The sequence below is a fragment of the Ceraceosorus guamensis genome (genome assembly GCF_003144195.1).
Source record: "Ceraceosorus guamensis strain MCA 4658 unplaced genomic scaffold IE81scaffold_40, whole genome shotgun sequence".
NCBI classification, from domain to species: Eukaryota; Fungi; Basidiomycota; class Exobasidiomycetes; order Ceraceosorales; family Ceraceosoraceae; genus Ceraceosorus; species Ceraceosorus guamensis.
The window spans coordinates 62,753-75,511 of NW_020290035.1; the positions used below are offsets into that span (position 1 = coordinate 62,753).

The 12,759-nt window shown below is 56.2% G+C and overlaps 5 protein-coding genes across 5 annotated transcripts; 3 read left to right on the plus strand and 2 right to left on the minus strand.

Annotated features, from left to right (window-relative positions):
* The first annotated feature begins 1,179 nt into the window (after window positions 1-1,179).
* On the plus strand, window positions 1,180-2,353 carry IE81DRAFT_168880 (hypothetical protein). Its single transcript, XM_025510603.1, has one exon. It carries the CDS (start codon window positions 1,515-1,517, stop codon window positions 2,232-2,234), a length of 720 nt encoding a protein of 239 aa, XP_025368767.1. The 5' UTR covers window positions 1,180-1,514; the 3' UTR covers window positions 2,235-2,353.
* Window positions 2,354-2,472: 119 nt separating this feature from the next.
* On the minus strand, window positions 2,473-2,963 carry IE81DRAFT_291605 (hypothetical protein; the record flags this gene model as incomplete). The annotated part of the gene is made up of 2 exons (XM_025511911.1): window positions 2,473-2,616; window positions 2,700-2,963. 2 exons carry the CDS (start codon window positions 2,961-2,963, stop codon window positions 2,473-2,475), a joined length of 408 nt encoding a protein of 135 aa, XP_025368768.1.
* A 749-nt stretch (window positions 2,964-3,712) lies between these two features.
* IE81DRAFT_324354 (putative myosin regulatory light chain cdc4) lies at window positions 3,713-4,919 on the plus strand. The gene is made up of 5 exons (XM_025514214.1): window positions 3,713-3,860; window positions 3,942-4,095; window positions 4,371-4,436; window positions 4,518-4,665; window positions 4,739-4,919. The coding sequence occupies exons 1-5, from the start codon at window positions 3,858-3,860 to the stop codon at window positions 4,788-4,790; spliced, it is 423 nt and encodes a 140-aa protein (XP_025368769.1). The 5' UTR covers window positions 3,713-3,857; the 3' UTR covers window positions 4,791-4,919.
* Window positions 4,920-6,920: 2,001 nt separating this feature from the next.
* Window positions 6,921-10,815, plus strand: IE81DRAFT_348182 (acetyl-CoA synthetase-like protein; the record flags this gene model as incomplete). Its single annotated transcript, XM_025516230.1, has 11 exons — window positions 6,921-7,220; window positions 7,295-7,693; window positions 7,754-7,784; window positions 7,858-8,126; window positions 8,201-8,473; window positions 8,544-8,774; window positions 8,837-9,244; window positions 9,310-9,714; window positions 9,785-10,039; window positions 10,107-10,320; window positions 10,388-10,815. 11 exons carry the CDS (start codon window positions 6,921-6,923, stop codon window positions 10,813-10,815), a joined length of 3,213 nt encoding a protein of 1,070 aa, XP_025368770.1.
* A 110-nt stretch (window positions 10,816-10,925) lies between these two features.
* IE81DRAFT_330793 (MFS general substrate transporter) lies at window positions 10,926-12,467 on the minus strand (the record flags this gene model as incomplete). The annotated part of the gene is made up of 2 exons (XM_025515204.1): window positions 10,926-12,132; window positions 12,235-12,467. The coding sequence occupies 2 exons, from the start codon at window positions 12,465-12,467 to the stop codon at window positions 10,926-10,928; spliced, it is 1,440 nt and encodes a 479-aa protein (XP_025368771.1).
* Between the last annotated feature and the right edge of the window lie 292 nt (window positions 12,468-12,759).

Genomic DNA, 12,759 nt, shown 5'->3' on the forward strand with positions numbered 1-12,759 from the left:
GATGATGATATCGAATCATCATCAAGTTCCAGCCACGGGGGACTTGTTTTCTGTCTGAATCCCAATAATCAATCTTTTGCCTTTTGCTTTTTGGTGAAGGTTTCTAAGCTCTTGCAAGAGTGTGCGCGTGCGCGCGTCACACTCACGACTCCGCCCAGCACGCCCTTCCACGCGCTTATAAGCTGTCCCCTCCCGCCGCGCAGAGCGAAATGAGGTGTCGCCGCGCGCGATGGCCTGCTTGGACATGCTGTTCGGTGCGCTGCTTCGCTCGTTCGTCCGCTCCACCCGCTGCTGCTTCATTTCGGGTCCCAGGTAAGCTTGGTAGACTGGCTTGCGAAGCGTGCACGGGTGCGGCCGATTGCCACGCGCTTTGAGCGGGACGAAGTCAACTCGCGCAGGCAGCCTGCATGGTCAATGTCGTTGTCCACTCTAGCAAGCGATGCTGAGTGCGCTTGAGGGTTTTGATCGATGTGGCAACGGAGATTCGGTGGTTAACCCTCTTTGCGGTCATTCATGGAGCTTCTCTTCCCCTCTTCCAGCCCACATACAGCGCACCCTCCTCGACGATCCTACGTTTAAGCTTTTCCCGGTCGAGATGGTGCAAAGCTATATGCAGACTGTGGATTCGTGGATGCTTGCGTTCCAATTTTGGGACTTTGCTGTCTGCCTACCGAACGAGTGGAGCCTGCTCTACCTTCCCGAAGCGCGGAGATGGATTCGGAAGCATCGATCTCCCTCCGTAGGCACGATCTTGTGAGTCACCGTCGACCTTTGCTACTACATCCGAGAAGTCAATCCGCTTTGAGGTGACCAGCTTGGAACGATTGCTGAGGAAAGACCATTTTCCAGTATGCTCATCACCCGCCTCTTGACGCTACCGATCATCGCCTTGAACCTGTACGCCGAAAATGCCGCTTCGATCCCGTGCCGAGCGACCTGGACCGCCCTGAACACCTTCATCAGCATCGCTCACATTAGCTGCGCTGCGATCTTTGCCGTAAGGAGCTCGGTGCGTTTGCGACCTTACGCGGACAATACCCGCTCCATGCTGACGTGCTGACTCATGTGCCCAGCAGGTTATGAACCCTTCCGGTGCAGCGCGAACGCTCGTCTGGATCGGCGTGGTGCTCGTTGCAGGTACACAAATCCTACTGGCAGCAGTGCAAAAGGTAGTTCAGGTCCCTCTTTCTGGATCGTCGCCCGCAGCCGGCTGCTTGATTGCGCGCACCATCGCGTGGATGGCCTGGGCTCCAAACGCAGTCATCCTCGCCTTCGACACAGCTGTGTTGATCCTCACGCTGCACACGACGCTGCGAGGTCTGCACTGCTTCGGTCTTTCCCCCGAAGGCTTTCAGCAATACTGCGAGCAGCTCGCCCCTACCACGCGCACGTACTTTCAGTCTGCCGTATTCTACTACCTCATCAGTATTTTGTGCCTCGCAGCAGAAGTAGCTTGGTCGATCTTGAAGCCAGGTCCGAATCCGTTCGCTGCCGTGTGAGTACGAGTCGTGCGCATGGCCCAAACGTCGACTGATTGGCGTGACGAATGTTCTCGCAGGCATATCTGGCTGTCCCTGACGATTGGACCTCGAGCGCTGCGTTCGCTGAAGCTTCAGAGCAGCCAAGCATCGCGAATCGGTCGTGATCATAGCCAAAGGAATACGATACCTCCCATTTCTGGACTGGTCCGTCTTGACTTGTCCAGCCCTCGCCAATCTGAACTCATTTACCACTACCCTTCGGAGGTCTACGTCAGTCCTAAGAATACCGTTCTGAGCGGCTTTGGATCATTCCGACCACCTCCTGCCTTTGCGGGCTACGCAAGCCCGACGAAGCACCATAGCTCCATCTGGTCGCGCGAGTCTGCCAGATATCCCACCGAGCCTCCGGTGCATCCAGCCAAGCCTCAAGCACATCTGTACTGGCCTCCTGCACGCCTTGCGGAGCCTACCGTACATCGAGCGGAGCCTTCCATATATCGAGCGGAGCCTTCCGTATATCGAGCGGAGCCTTCCGTATATCTCACCGAGCCTTCCGTATACCTAAGCGAGCCTCCAGCACGTCCGGCCGAGCCCACCGCACCTGCTGTCGAAGAGCGCCGACCATCTTCTCGCCTCTCCAGCCTGCGCGCTGCTATTCAAAATTTCCGTATCAGCCGCTCTACCCTCAGAGATCGCCCACCTCGGCTTCCGCCCATCTACAACTTGCGTGGCGATCGACCGAAGTGGCTATGACGATGGTGGAAGGTCATCTCGATACGAAGACACACCTCTCAGCATCGCAACGCCATCTTGTTTCCGGTGCGATGCGCACGCCGTTCTACCGACCATCCATCCGAAATCGCGTGCCCCCTTTGCTTCTGTCCTTTGCTCGTCTCGCCGGACCCCCCAGCTGTTGGACCAACCTTTTGTGTACGTGAAGTCGCTACTGCTTGCTCAGAGAGCGATAAAGGAACTCTGAAATGCATGACCATTATGGATCCTTGGCTCCGGCTTGTGATGCAAAGGGGAATGGCGGAGTGTGAGGTGCTCCCGAGTCGTGACCTGGAAAGGGAAATGGATTGTGTGCCCGCGCTTCTGCGATTGGGCCTTCGAGCTGCTTCTCAACAACAGCTCGCTGCGATGATGGAGGATCTTGTCAGACTTTGCGCTCGCAAAGGTCCAAATTTTCGACGCATACATGCCCGCATGTCTACTCACCTTGACGCAGTCTCTGTACGCACTCCAGACAGCCCCACATTCGCCTTCCAATTTCTCCCTCAGCGCCGTCCGTCTGTCGCTTCCTTCGCCACCAGCACTTTTGCCTCTCGACCAGAACCCTGCGGAGCCGAATGAATCGCTGCTGGCCACTTTTGGCCCATCCGACGCGTCTTGAGGCAGGCCTAAGTATTCGACGAACCAGTTGGTGAAGCAAGCGTCGTATTTGTGCTTAAGTGGCGTGCAGGCGGCTGACATCGAATCCATGCGCCCAAAGCCCGCTACTCCTCCTTCGGGTGTGGGAGTACTGTGGCTCGATGAGGAGGTCGACGAGACAGGCAAACTGGTGGAGCTGGATGCGGCCGAACGGGATGAGCTGCTATCGCCATCGCTGCTGCTGCTGCTGCTGCTGCTGCTAGATCTGCCAAACATTTTAAATTTCAGGCGTGCAAGTGATCGAAGTGCTGTGCTTCAACGCAGCGCTCGGAGTGTAGTGAGCAAGGCCGAGCTAGTGGTCTGCAAGCGTGTTGTCTGACCGCGAGTCGCTAAAGCGTCGGATCAACCGGGCAAGAAGCTGCAGGCGTGAATACGCGGAGAGGGAAGGAATACAGCCAAGCTGCGTCTCAACGAGCTTTGGATGAGCTCGTTGGCTTTGGATGCTCTGGGATCTGGCTTTGAGAACGAGTTGTGGGTCAGAGTGGATCCTGGCCGACGGTCGTGAAAGGTAAAGGGAACGGGCACGAAGCTGCTGGGGCTGCAATCAGAAGCACGAATTCATGAATCACGAATCGTGAATTTGAATTCGGGTTGATACATGTTGAATTCACCAAGCCAAGGGATTTCACGGAGCTTGAGCTCACGTGACATCTCTTTCTCGTGCGACAGACGCGTCGTCAACCTGGCGCCAAGCTCGCACGCACCGCTTGAGCCAAGACACACAAGGCGCAAGCAACAGGCACGAGCGCACAACACCAGACACCGCGCGGGCGCGCGCTGGGAGAATCACGAATGCTTGACCCCTGTCAAGCTCGCTCAACCAACAACCACAATCTCGCAGATCACACACAGACTCACGACTGTCACTCTAGACAATTTTAACCTTCATCGCTTGAGTCAGCACCGCATACACCCTGTCTACTGCCAAGCAGACAATATCGCATCATGGTGAGTCGCCCCGCATTGGAGCTTGCCTATCCGCCTGACCGCGCTGACGAGTTGCTCGCGTTCGAACCCTGATCTGCGCAGTCGGACGCAGAGTACAAGGAGGCTTTCGCTCTCTTCGACAAGAAGGGTACTGGTCACATTGCGAGGGAGAGCTTGGGAGATCTGCTTAGAGCCCTTGGACAGAACCCGACTCAGGCTGAGGTCGCAGAGCTGGCTGCCAGCACCGGAAAGGATGGTGAGTCGAGGAGCAGCGCGGCGCGGTGGACAGGCGAGATAGCAGTGAAGCGTGTGTAGGAACGGGCAGTGGTCGTCACAATCGGAGCGAAGGCTACTCCATGGGACGATGTGTACGAGCGATACGTCCGGTCGTGCGTGCTGAAAGGTGTCCCGCCATGAACCTGATTCAACCGTCGTCGGCGTCATCTCGACGCGCTGCAAGGGACCAGTCGAGGAGCTTGCCTCAGACGTCGCGCTCATCAATACCGACCCTACTCTGCTTCGCTATCGCAGTGGACTTCAAGACATTCCTCGACATTCTTCACAGGCCCAATGGCTTCAAGCCGGCAGGAACTCCAGGTACGTGATCGGGCGAAGCGCTCGAGACCGTCTTGCCAGATCACAGCTCATGGAGTCGCCCTCTTCGCTGTTGCTTCTCAGAGGAGTTCATCCGAGGCTTTCAAGTGTTTGACAAGGAGGGTAACGGGTTCATCGGAGCAGGGGAGCTGCGCTACGTGCTTACTTCGCTGGGAGAGAAGCTGACGGATGAGGAGGTGGACGAGCTGCTCAAAGGTGTCCAGGTTGGCAGGTGAGTTGTAGCGCATCGTCTCGCGCGATCAATTGCCTGTATGCTGACGCGTGCCCCACGCCCTGCCTCGCAGCGATGGCAACATCCACTACGAGAGCTTCGTCAGACAAATTCTTAGCCAGTGAAGAAGGGTTGCGCTGAGCGCCACTGTCCAGATCTTCATGGGCTAGCTACGAATGACCGACCATCTCGGACTGTATCAAGTACGACGCGCGCCTCCAAGATGTGAAGCAATCAATATTGAATGCTTGAAATGTTTGGGCATGGAGCCTGGGGTATTGACACCGGAAGAGAGATTTGATCGGATGCCGACCGGGGGTGAGGTATCGCCTGTTGTTACCGCAAGCTCGCTTCTCGGAATTAGCCTTACGAGTAAGGCGAGGCTCGTCTCCTGGGACTGGATGACTGTGAGTGGTGGACATCTTCTCCAGCGCGCGCTCGAACATTGGCAAAGGCGTCCTCTGCGGTCGAGCTCGGCTAAGCAGGTCTCCGATCGGAGCATAAAGAAGCGCAAACGTCGGCCAAGCGCGTGCAGCGGGATCGAGCGACTTGCGAGCTCTCTTTGTCCCAAGGTGTGAAGAAGCCAGCACCTCTTGATATCGGTGCTGCACACATACGCACATGTCCGCATCGGCACTAATCAGAGAGCTCACTGCTGCTGCTAGCGAGGAGGAACAGACGCGCTTTGCTGGGAATGTGATCGATGAATCGTGAGTGAGTTCAACGAGGGTGGCTTTTGCCGCTGCATGCATGGGCAGCAGCGCGTGTCACGGAGCAAGGCGCGTCACGCGCGCTTCCACGCCTTTCCAACGACCTGATTGCTGCATCTACTTTGGATGTGTTGCTTGCTCATCAATCTTCCTCACAAAGCCATGCATCCTTCCATCTGCTTAGCGAGAGACACCACTCCGGTGTATCTACCAACCTGCCACTTTGGCGTATCTACCAACCTTGGAGCAAGGCCGCCTTCATGGACAAATGCTTCTGCACAGTACCGCCCTGCGCCTCTGCTTGGGCATGGTGCTCGGCAGCGTGTCTGCTCGAATGCGCTTTTATAGAACCCTGCTAGTCACGCGCGCTTCCACGCCTTTCCAACGACCTGATTGCTGCATCTATATTGGATGTGTTGCTTGCTCATCAATCTTCCTCACAATGCCATGCATCCTTCCATCTGCTTAGCAAGAGACACCACTCCGGCATATCTACCAACCTGCCACTTTGGCATATCTACCAACCTTGGAGCAAGGCCGCCTTCATGGACAAATGCTTCTGCACAGTACCGCCCTGCGCCTCTGCTTGGGCACGGTGCTCGGCAGCGTGTCTGCTCGAATGCGCTTTTATAGAACCCTGCTAGACACGAGCGAGTTGCGCGTTGGCCCGACCACTCGACCCGATCGCTTACCGCATCCTCGGTACAAGAGGACACCTCGGCAAATTGTGCGCGAGACAACAGCGAGACCAGCAGTGGCATAAGCTCCTCTGCGGCTATGGTCTTGCATCACGTCAGCTCCGAATCGCCTGGATAGTCATGCAGAGCAAGGCGTGGAGCGGCTTTAGGAGGTGCGAAGGTGAGCAATTCCGAACGGTGAATCTTTGCGTCTCTGCCGCAATGTGAATCTCTGCTGCAAAGCGACCAAAGCATCACAGCGACCGCCAACGCAAGCTTTGTACCGCTGCAAGAGTCGTCTTGAAGAAGTGGTCCTTGCACCGGGCTGACATTTCCCGCCGCTTCGGCACATGCAGAGGTGAGGGGTCCAGGAGTGCGACGAATATTCGGCTCGTGCACGCTGCAGCCGATAGCCGAGGACGAAGCTAAGATCCGCTGCAAATCTCTCGACCAGCTCGGCTCGCTGGATCTCTTTCGGCGTTCAGCAAGACTTCTCAAAGCCAATGACACTCTCCGTCGCCCAGCCTTCACTAGCCATGGCGGCCGGACTCGACTTTCTCGCAAGCGCAGCTTGTCAGGATGACGAGGTGCAGCAAGTCACCATGCGGATGCTCGCAGGGCCAATCAGCCTTACCTTCATAAGCAGCTTGTACGAGGCGCTCAAAGGGATCAGTGACCCTCTTCCGCACAAATGCTGACGTCGTTCTTGATTCAAACCTAAGTTCGTCACATCAACAGGATTGAGCCGCGGCCAGCGCATCCTCTTCCATCAACCGAACCCAGAGCTAGCAGCATACACGCGAGCTGCCAGTCCTCCTACAACACTTCTCAGAGTTAGTCTCGAGGGCTCAAAACTCGCGTGCCTAGCATGTCGTTCATCAAGTCGCAAGTCGCTGGGGGCTCTTACCTGCTACCCACTCTCATCGACCATTCGGCTCAGGTCAATGCGTCCCAGCCTTTCCGCATGGACAGAACCTCAGATGGTCGATGGGTTGCCACCACTCACGCACACTTCGCAGCCCTCGTATCGGGTGCGGCATGGGCTTTGGGAGATCTTGATGTGCCCCATCGTCGACACAGCGCAGAGCCTCCAGTCCTGGCTATGCTCACGGGAAGCGACTTGGCATCGGTGGTAGGAATCCTGGGCGCCATCAAGCGAGGCTGCGCTGTGAGTCGGGCGGGTACTCGGATCGATTTCAGCATCTGACACAAGTGCTGACCTGATTCGCTCTGAATTTGCAGGTCCTGATGCTTTCATCACGCTGTCCTCCGGAGACGATCATTGCTCTGCTGTCGTCCAGCAATGCTCAATGCTTGTTGTATTCTTCCAAGCACCAAAGACTCGCCGAGCGTGTGCAGCAAGTGTCTTCATGCAAAGCGCTTCAGCTTCCCTCACTCGAGGGTATCACCGCTGCCAGCATCAAATTTGGTCACTTTTCATACGAGCAGAGTCGCGACAACGAGGTTCACAAGACCTGCATCGTTCTGCATAGCAGCGGCAGTACGGGCACCCCTAAGCTGTGCCCGCACTCCCACAAGGATATCTTGAACCACGGTCTGGTCATTGCTCATCCCAACGATGCGGCAACCACTTCGGACAAGAGAGGCCTCGCCATTTTCAACTCTTTGCCTCTTTTTCACGTGAGTCCCGAAATGCTGCGGTGTACCGGTGATCGCACTAACATAACCCTGTGATTCTAGGCCATGGGCTGGCTCGCAGGCCCACTCGGATGTGCGTGACAGGCTCTGCAAGCAATAGTGACTACCCTTCTAGCTGACCCTTGCAAGTTCTTTCTGTCCCGCAGCACTCTTGGCTGGATTGAAGCCAGCTGTACCAGCAGCAGATTTCGTCCCAACGCCAGAATCGATTGCGGAGCACATTCGCAGTGCTGGTTGCAAGGCAGCCATATTGGTCCCTTCTCTCGTCGACGACTTGACATCCAATCTCAAGACGCGCGATGTCCTCAATGGTCTTACGGTGTGGTGGGGCGGCGCGCCAATGTCGGACGCTACTTACTCTCGTATGCTTGAAGCGGGTGCTACCTCGTTCGTCACGTATGGTCTGACCGAAACTGTGAGTATGGTCTGCGTATGCTTTTCATAAGGACCTCGCAGCTGACAGATATGGCCGCCGCGACCTGTGTACAGACATCGCTTGGCCATTCGCATGACATCCCGCCTCCTGGGCAGGAAGCGCTCGATGGACGATGGATCGTATTGCGCTCAGACATGGACTACGAGTTCGATGCGTTTCCTCTGGAAGATGCCGGTCCGCAGCTGTATGAGCTCGTCGTTAAGAGCACAACAGCATGCAGCGTTATTAGGGAGACGGCACCAGGCAAGACTCACACTGGCGACCTTATCGAGAAGCATCCCACATGGCCGAATGCTATCCGCGTTCATGGACGCAAGAGCGATATGGTGAGCCTCGGGGTTGTGTCATCAGCCTGATCGTGCCCAACGCTGACGGAAGCGCCTGCCTTGCACTCAGGTCATCCTGGCAAATGGCGAGAATGTAGCGACAGTGCCTTTAGAGATGGCTCTCAGCAGCCATCCTTGGGTACTGCGAGCCGTCATCATCGGCGAAGGCTACTCTCATGCAAGCGTACTAATTGAGCCCCGACAAGCTTATAGAGACAAGTCGTTGGACGAATTTCGCCAAGCTGTGTGGCCTATCGTCAAGCAAGCCAATGCTAAAGCCCCCGCATATGCGCAGATCTTTGTGAGTGAATGCGAATGCTCGGTTTCCGGCGTTCTCTGCGCTTACCGGCGTGCCATGTGCAGCCTGCGAGCGTGATGCTCACAGATCGCACGAAGCCACTGCCGGTCTCGGAGAAAGGCACAGTTCAACGCAAACGTGCGGTAGAATTGTACAAAAAGGAGATCACAGCCTTGTATTCGGAGTTCAGGAATGACGAAGACAATCTTACAGCTCCCGCGAACCTTTCGGGCGAAGCTCTCCAATCATTCGTTCACCTCACCGTCTCGCGCATGTTGGACTTGGAGACTCTTGATTTCTCAGCTCCACTCTCCGAGCACGGACTCGACTCGCTTCGAAGCACGATGATCCACCGAGGGCTAGTGTCTGGGCTTCACGAAGCTAAAGTTCGGTGCTCGGATCCGACGTCGTGTGATCCGAGCAAGCTACCAAAGTCATTCCCATTCGACCATTGCAGCATTCGAGAGATGACGGTGAGTCTTCAGCCTCCTGAGTGACCAATACATATCACTGCTGACTCGACTTGTCCGGCTTGCAGGATGCTCTGTACAAATTTGTGCACCACGCACGCTCGGCGGACCATTCCGAGCAGCTCTCGACCAAGCACCAGACCAACGAGATGCAAGCGCTCCTGGAGAAGTATGGGTCCCTCGCACCTCTTCACATCTCCAAGCCCTTCTTGCAGGATTTCAAGGGCGGCCAGTGTGTCCTCGTCACGGGAACGACGGGCGCTCTCGGGTGCGCCTTGCTCCAACAACTCGAGAATCTTCCCAATGTGGCCAAGATCATATGCCTCAATCGTCCGACTCGAGGCACTGGCGGCGTGCAGCGTCAAGCAGCCGTGCTCAAGAGCCGCGGGATTGACGAGACGCTCGCGCACAGTGCTAAGCTCATTTGTGTGGAAGGTACCGCAGACGATCTATCGGTGGATGCGCTTCCGGAGGTGAGGACCGACTCGATACCAGCGCGTGCGCCCTGACGCTGATAGCTCCGCCCATTCATTCCCATTCCAGCGTCCCGACCTGATCATTCACTCGGCCTGGCCAGTACGCTTCGATTTGCCCCTCAAATCCTTCGAAAGTAGCATCGCAGGTGTTCGAAATCTTTTGCAATTGAGCATGGCGCTGCGAGCCAGATTCGTCTTCATTTCTTCCATTGCAGCGGGCATGCAAACACAGGCTGCATCGGATACGTCTCGCCATTGCCAGACTCGAGTCATCGGGGAGAATAAGCAGGTCGAGCTGGAGTGGGCGCTGGGCGGATATGGGGTGAGTGTTCGAGCGCGCGGTTGAAGCATCGCGCCCATGCTGATGCTCTCTTCCAATTCTCCTGCAGGCGAGCAAGCAGGTGGGAGAGCGTCTCGTTTCTTCGGCTGTCAAGGCAAATCCTTGGTTTGAAGGATTCTCGATACGCTGCGGACAACTGATGGGAGACGAAAAGACTTGCCAATGGAATGAGAGCGAATGGTGGCCAAGCATCGTGCGGTCGGCTGGCAAGCTCGGGTGCCTTCCGGAGGATTCTGGGCTTGGAATTATCGACTGGATCACTCGTGAGTTGGACGACCTTTGCATTGGCCGGCAACGAAGGGCAGCTGAAAATGTCGCGCTCTTCTCCAGACAATGATGCAGCCAGGTCGATTGTCGGGCTTAGCATCGGTTATGATCGGCGACCGCTGGCTGCAACGCCGCAGAGCTCGACGAATGTTGTGAATCTGGTCCACCCGAAGGTTGTTGCCTCGGCTAGCCAGATCTTTGCCGACGTAATGCACCCTCAGCCCCGAATCGTACCACTGTTGGAGTGGCTGGACATGCTGAATCAGCTTCAATCTTCCGCCAAGGACGACAAAGAGTACATGAAGCTCACAGCCGACGTACCTGCGCTTGCCCTTCTCGATTTCTACAAAGAACGCGCTTCTGCGTGCCAGGCCGTCCGCTACGAGGTTGGAGAAGCCAGCAAATACCTCGCAAATGCCAAGGTGCTAGATGCACCACTCGCAAGGGTCTTTACGAAAGCCTGGGGCCTGCGCATACGCGAAGATGCTTGATAGCCCGAGTTTCCCGAGCAACCCGTCCTTTCACCATAAAGATCCGATGGATGTATTCGTAGCATCGCGAATACACGGTTGACGTCCTAGCATGAATTCGAAGGCGTGCCCTACGATGATGGTGATGTCGCGCGTTTACCCAGCCAATTGGCTGCTATCGAGCAACCACCTGCCAAAGTCATGCTGCTGCCCACATACAGCACGACGCCTCTAAAACCGTTTGTCCCATAGACTGCAAAGGTGGAGGAGTGCTCGTTGTAGAGGGTCGAGCCAAGGAGAGGCCCTAGTACCGCTGCTACGCCTCTGATGAATATCGTAGCCGAGTGAATGGCGGCGATTTCTTGATTACCGCGAAGAGCGACAGTCTTGCTGATGGGGCCCAAAAAGGTCGTGAACCCTCCACCGGCAGTCCCGAACAGGAGAGCGAATACTATGAGAAGCGGAAGCGATCTAGTGAAGCCTAGAAAGACGAAGGCAAGCACCGAGCAGACGAGCGTCGAAATCGCCATCAGTACCGTGTGCGAGCTACCGTCCACGAGTCGACCTACGAGGAAGAACCCCACAGTTGCTGCCGCGTTGAAAGCTGATAGGACGCCGGTTGCGGTGGTGGTGGAAAAGCCGAGAGAAGTGGTGTAGGAAGAGATGTAGAGACTGATTGTGCACCAGGCGACGGTCTGAAAGATGACGGCTGCTTCTTGTGCCAGAGCAAGAGGAGACCAGAGCTCTTTTACTCCTTCGGGAGCCAGTCTTCGCAGCGGGTTGCGCGGCAGCGCGGTTGGACGACGGACTGGCAGACGAGGTTTGAGCAAGAGGATAGAGCCACCAGCGAGTATGAGCGAGTAGAGCGACATGACGCGTAGGGTCCACGCAAAGCCGACACGTTGCAGCAGCTTGTTCAGAACGAGCGGAAAGATGGTGCCACCTAGACCGGAGCCGGAGAAGATGATGCCGTTTGCTGTGCCCATTCGCTCGTCGAACCACTGCGGAATCCAAAGGACGACCAGGGCAAAACCAACTCCTCCGGTGAGACCATAGAAGATGCCCTGCAGGAATAGAAGCGCTCCTACGTTCGACGGCACGAAGCTAGCGACCAGCAGCGAAGCAGCGCTCAGCACTGTCGCGACTATGGCAGATGTCTTGACCAGGTGAGGGTACGTGCGAAAGGTGCCTCTGAGCAGGAAGGGAGCAAAGTGGAGACCGGCAATGACCAGCGTACCGATCGCTGATGTGGCTGCTGGACTGGCCTTTCCATATAGCGGAGATCTGATGTCATTCTTGTGGTAATTCTCAAAGATTCCGTACGAGTACGACTGGCCCCTGTGCAAGCGATAGGTGTCAGTTCCACCGATTCGCTCGAGCGGCAATAGTACCCCGCTGTGCTGCGTTTGCAAGCGCACACCGTTCATTCTAGTCACTCACCACGCTATCATCTCGTACATTGCACCAGCAGCTACAAAAGTCCATGCCTGCACTCCGCCATCCACCGGTGCCAGCTCAATTCCCTGTCCCTCACCATCGTTCGCACCAAGTATGCCCTCCCCTTCGCGCTCCGAGGTGCCGTCCAGTGTAGATCGATCCGCCGCTGATGGACTCGGCTGATACGAGGCAGCGTCTACTGACTGTGGCGGATAGGTAATGGTAGCGTCGGACATTGGCAGCGCAGCTGGGAAAGTGAAAGAGGGCTCAGACGACCCGCCGTGTGCAGAGGTCAAAGGGTGCCCTTGGTTTGTGTGCGGGTCGATCGAGGATGTAATTGATAGGGATGTATGCGCCAGAATGAGCACTGCTAAGTACTCAGTGAATCAGTGTAGTGTGACGCTCAGGCAAATCTGTTTGATGTTGTGAGCGAGTGGATTTCGTTGGGGTGATGTAGTCTGCGAAGGAGAAGAAAAAGATTCGTTGCAGCAGTGTGAGTCGCGAGTCACACCCCCAAGCAAACGCGCA

Excerpts from the sequence above, each read along its gene's own strand:
- IE81DRAFT_168880 (XM_025510603.1), top strand. The coding sequence starts at position 1,515 with ATGGCCCAAACGTCGACTGATTGGCGTGACGAATGTTCTCGCAGGCAT.
- IE81DRAFT_324354 (XM_025514214.1), top strand. Across the intron at positions 4,096-4,370 it reads TGCCAGCACCGGAAAGGATG|TGGACTTCAAGACATTCCTC; the intron begins GTGAGTCGAGGA and ends TCGCTATCGCAG. Across the intron at positions 4,437-4,517 it reads CAAGCCGGCAGGAACTCCAG|AGGAGTTCATCCGAGGCTTT; the intron begins GTACGTGATCGG and ends GTTGCTTCTCAG.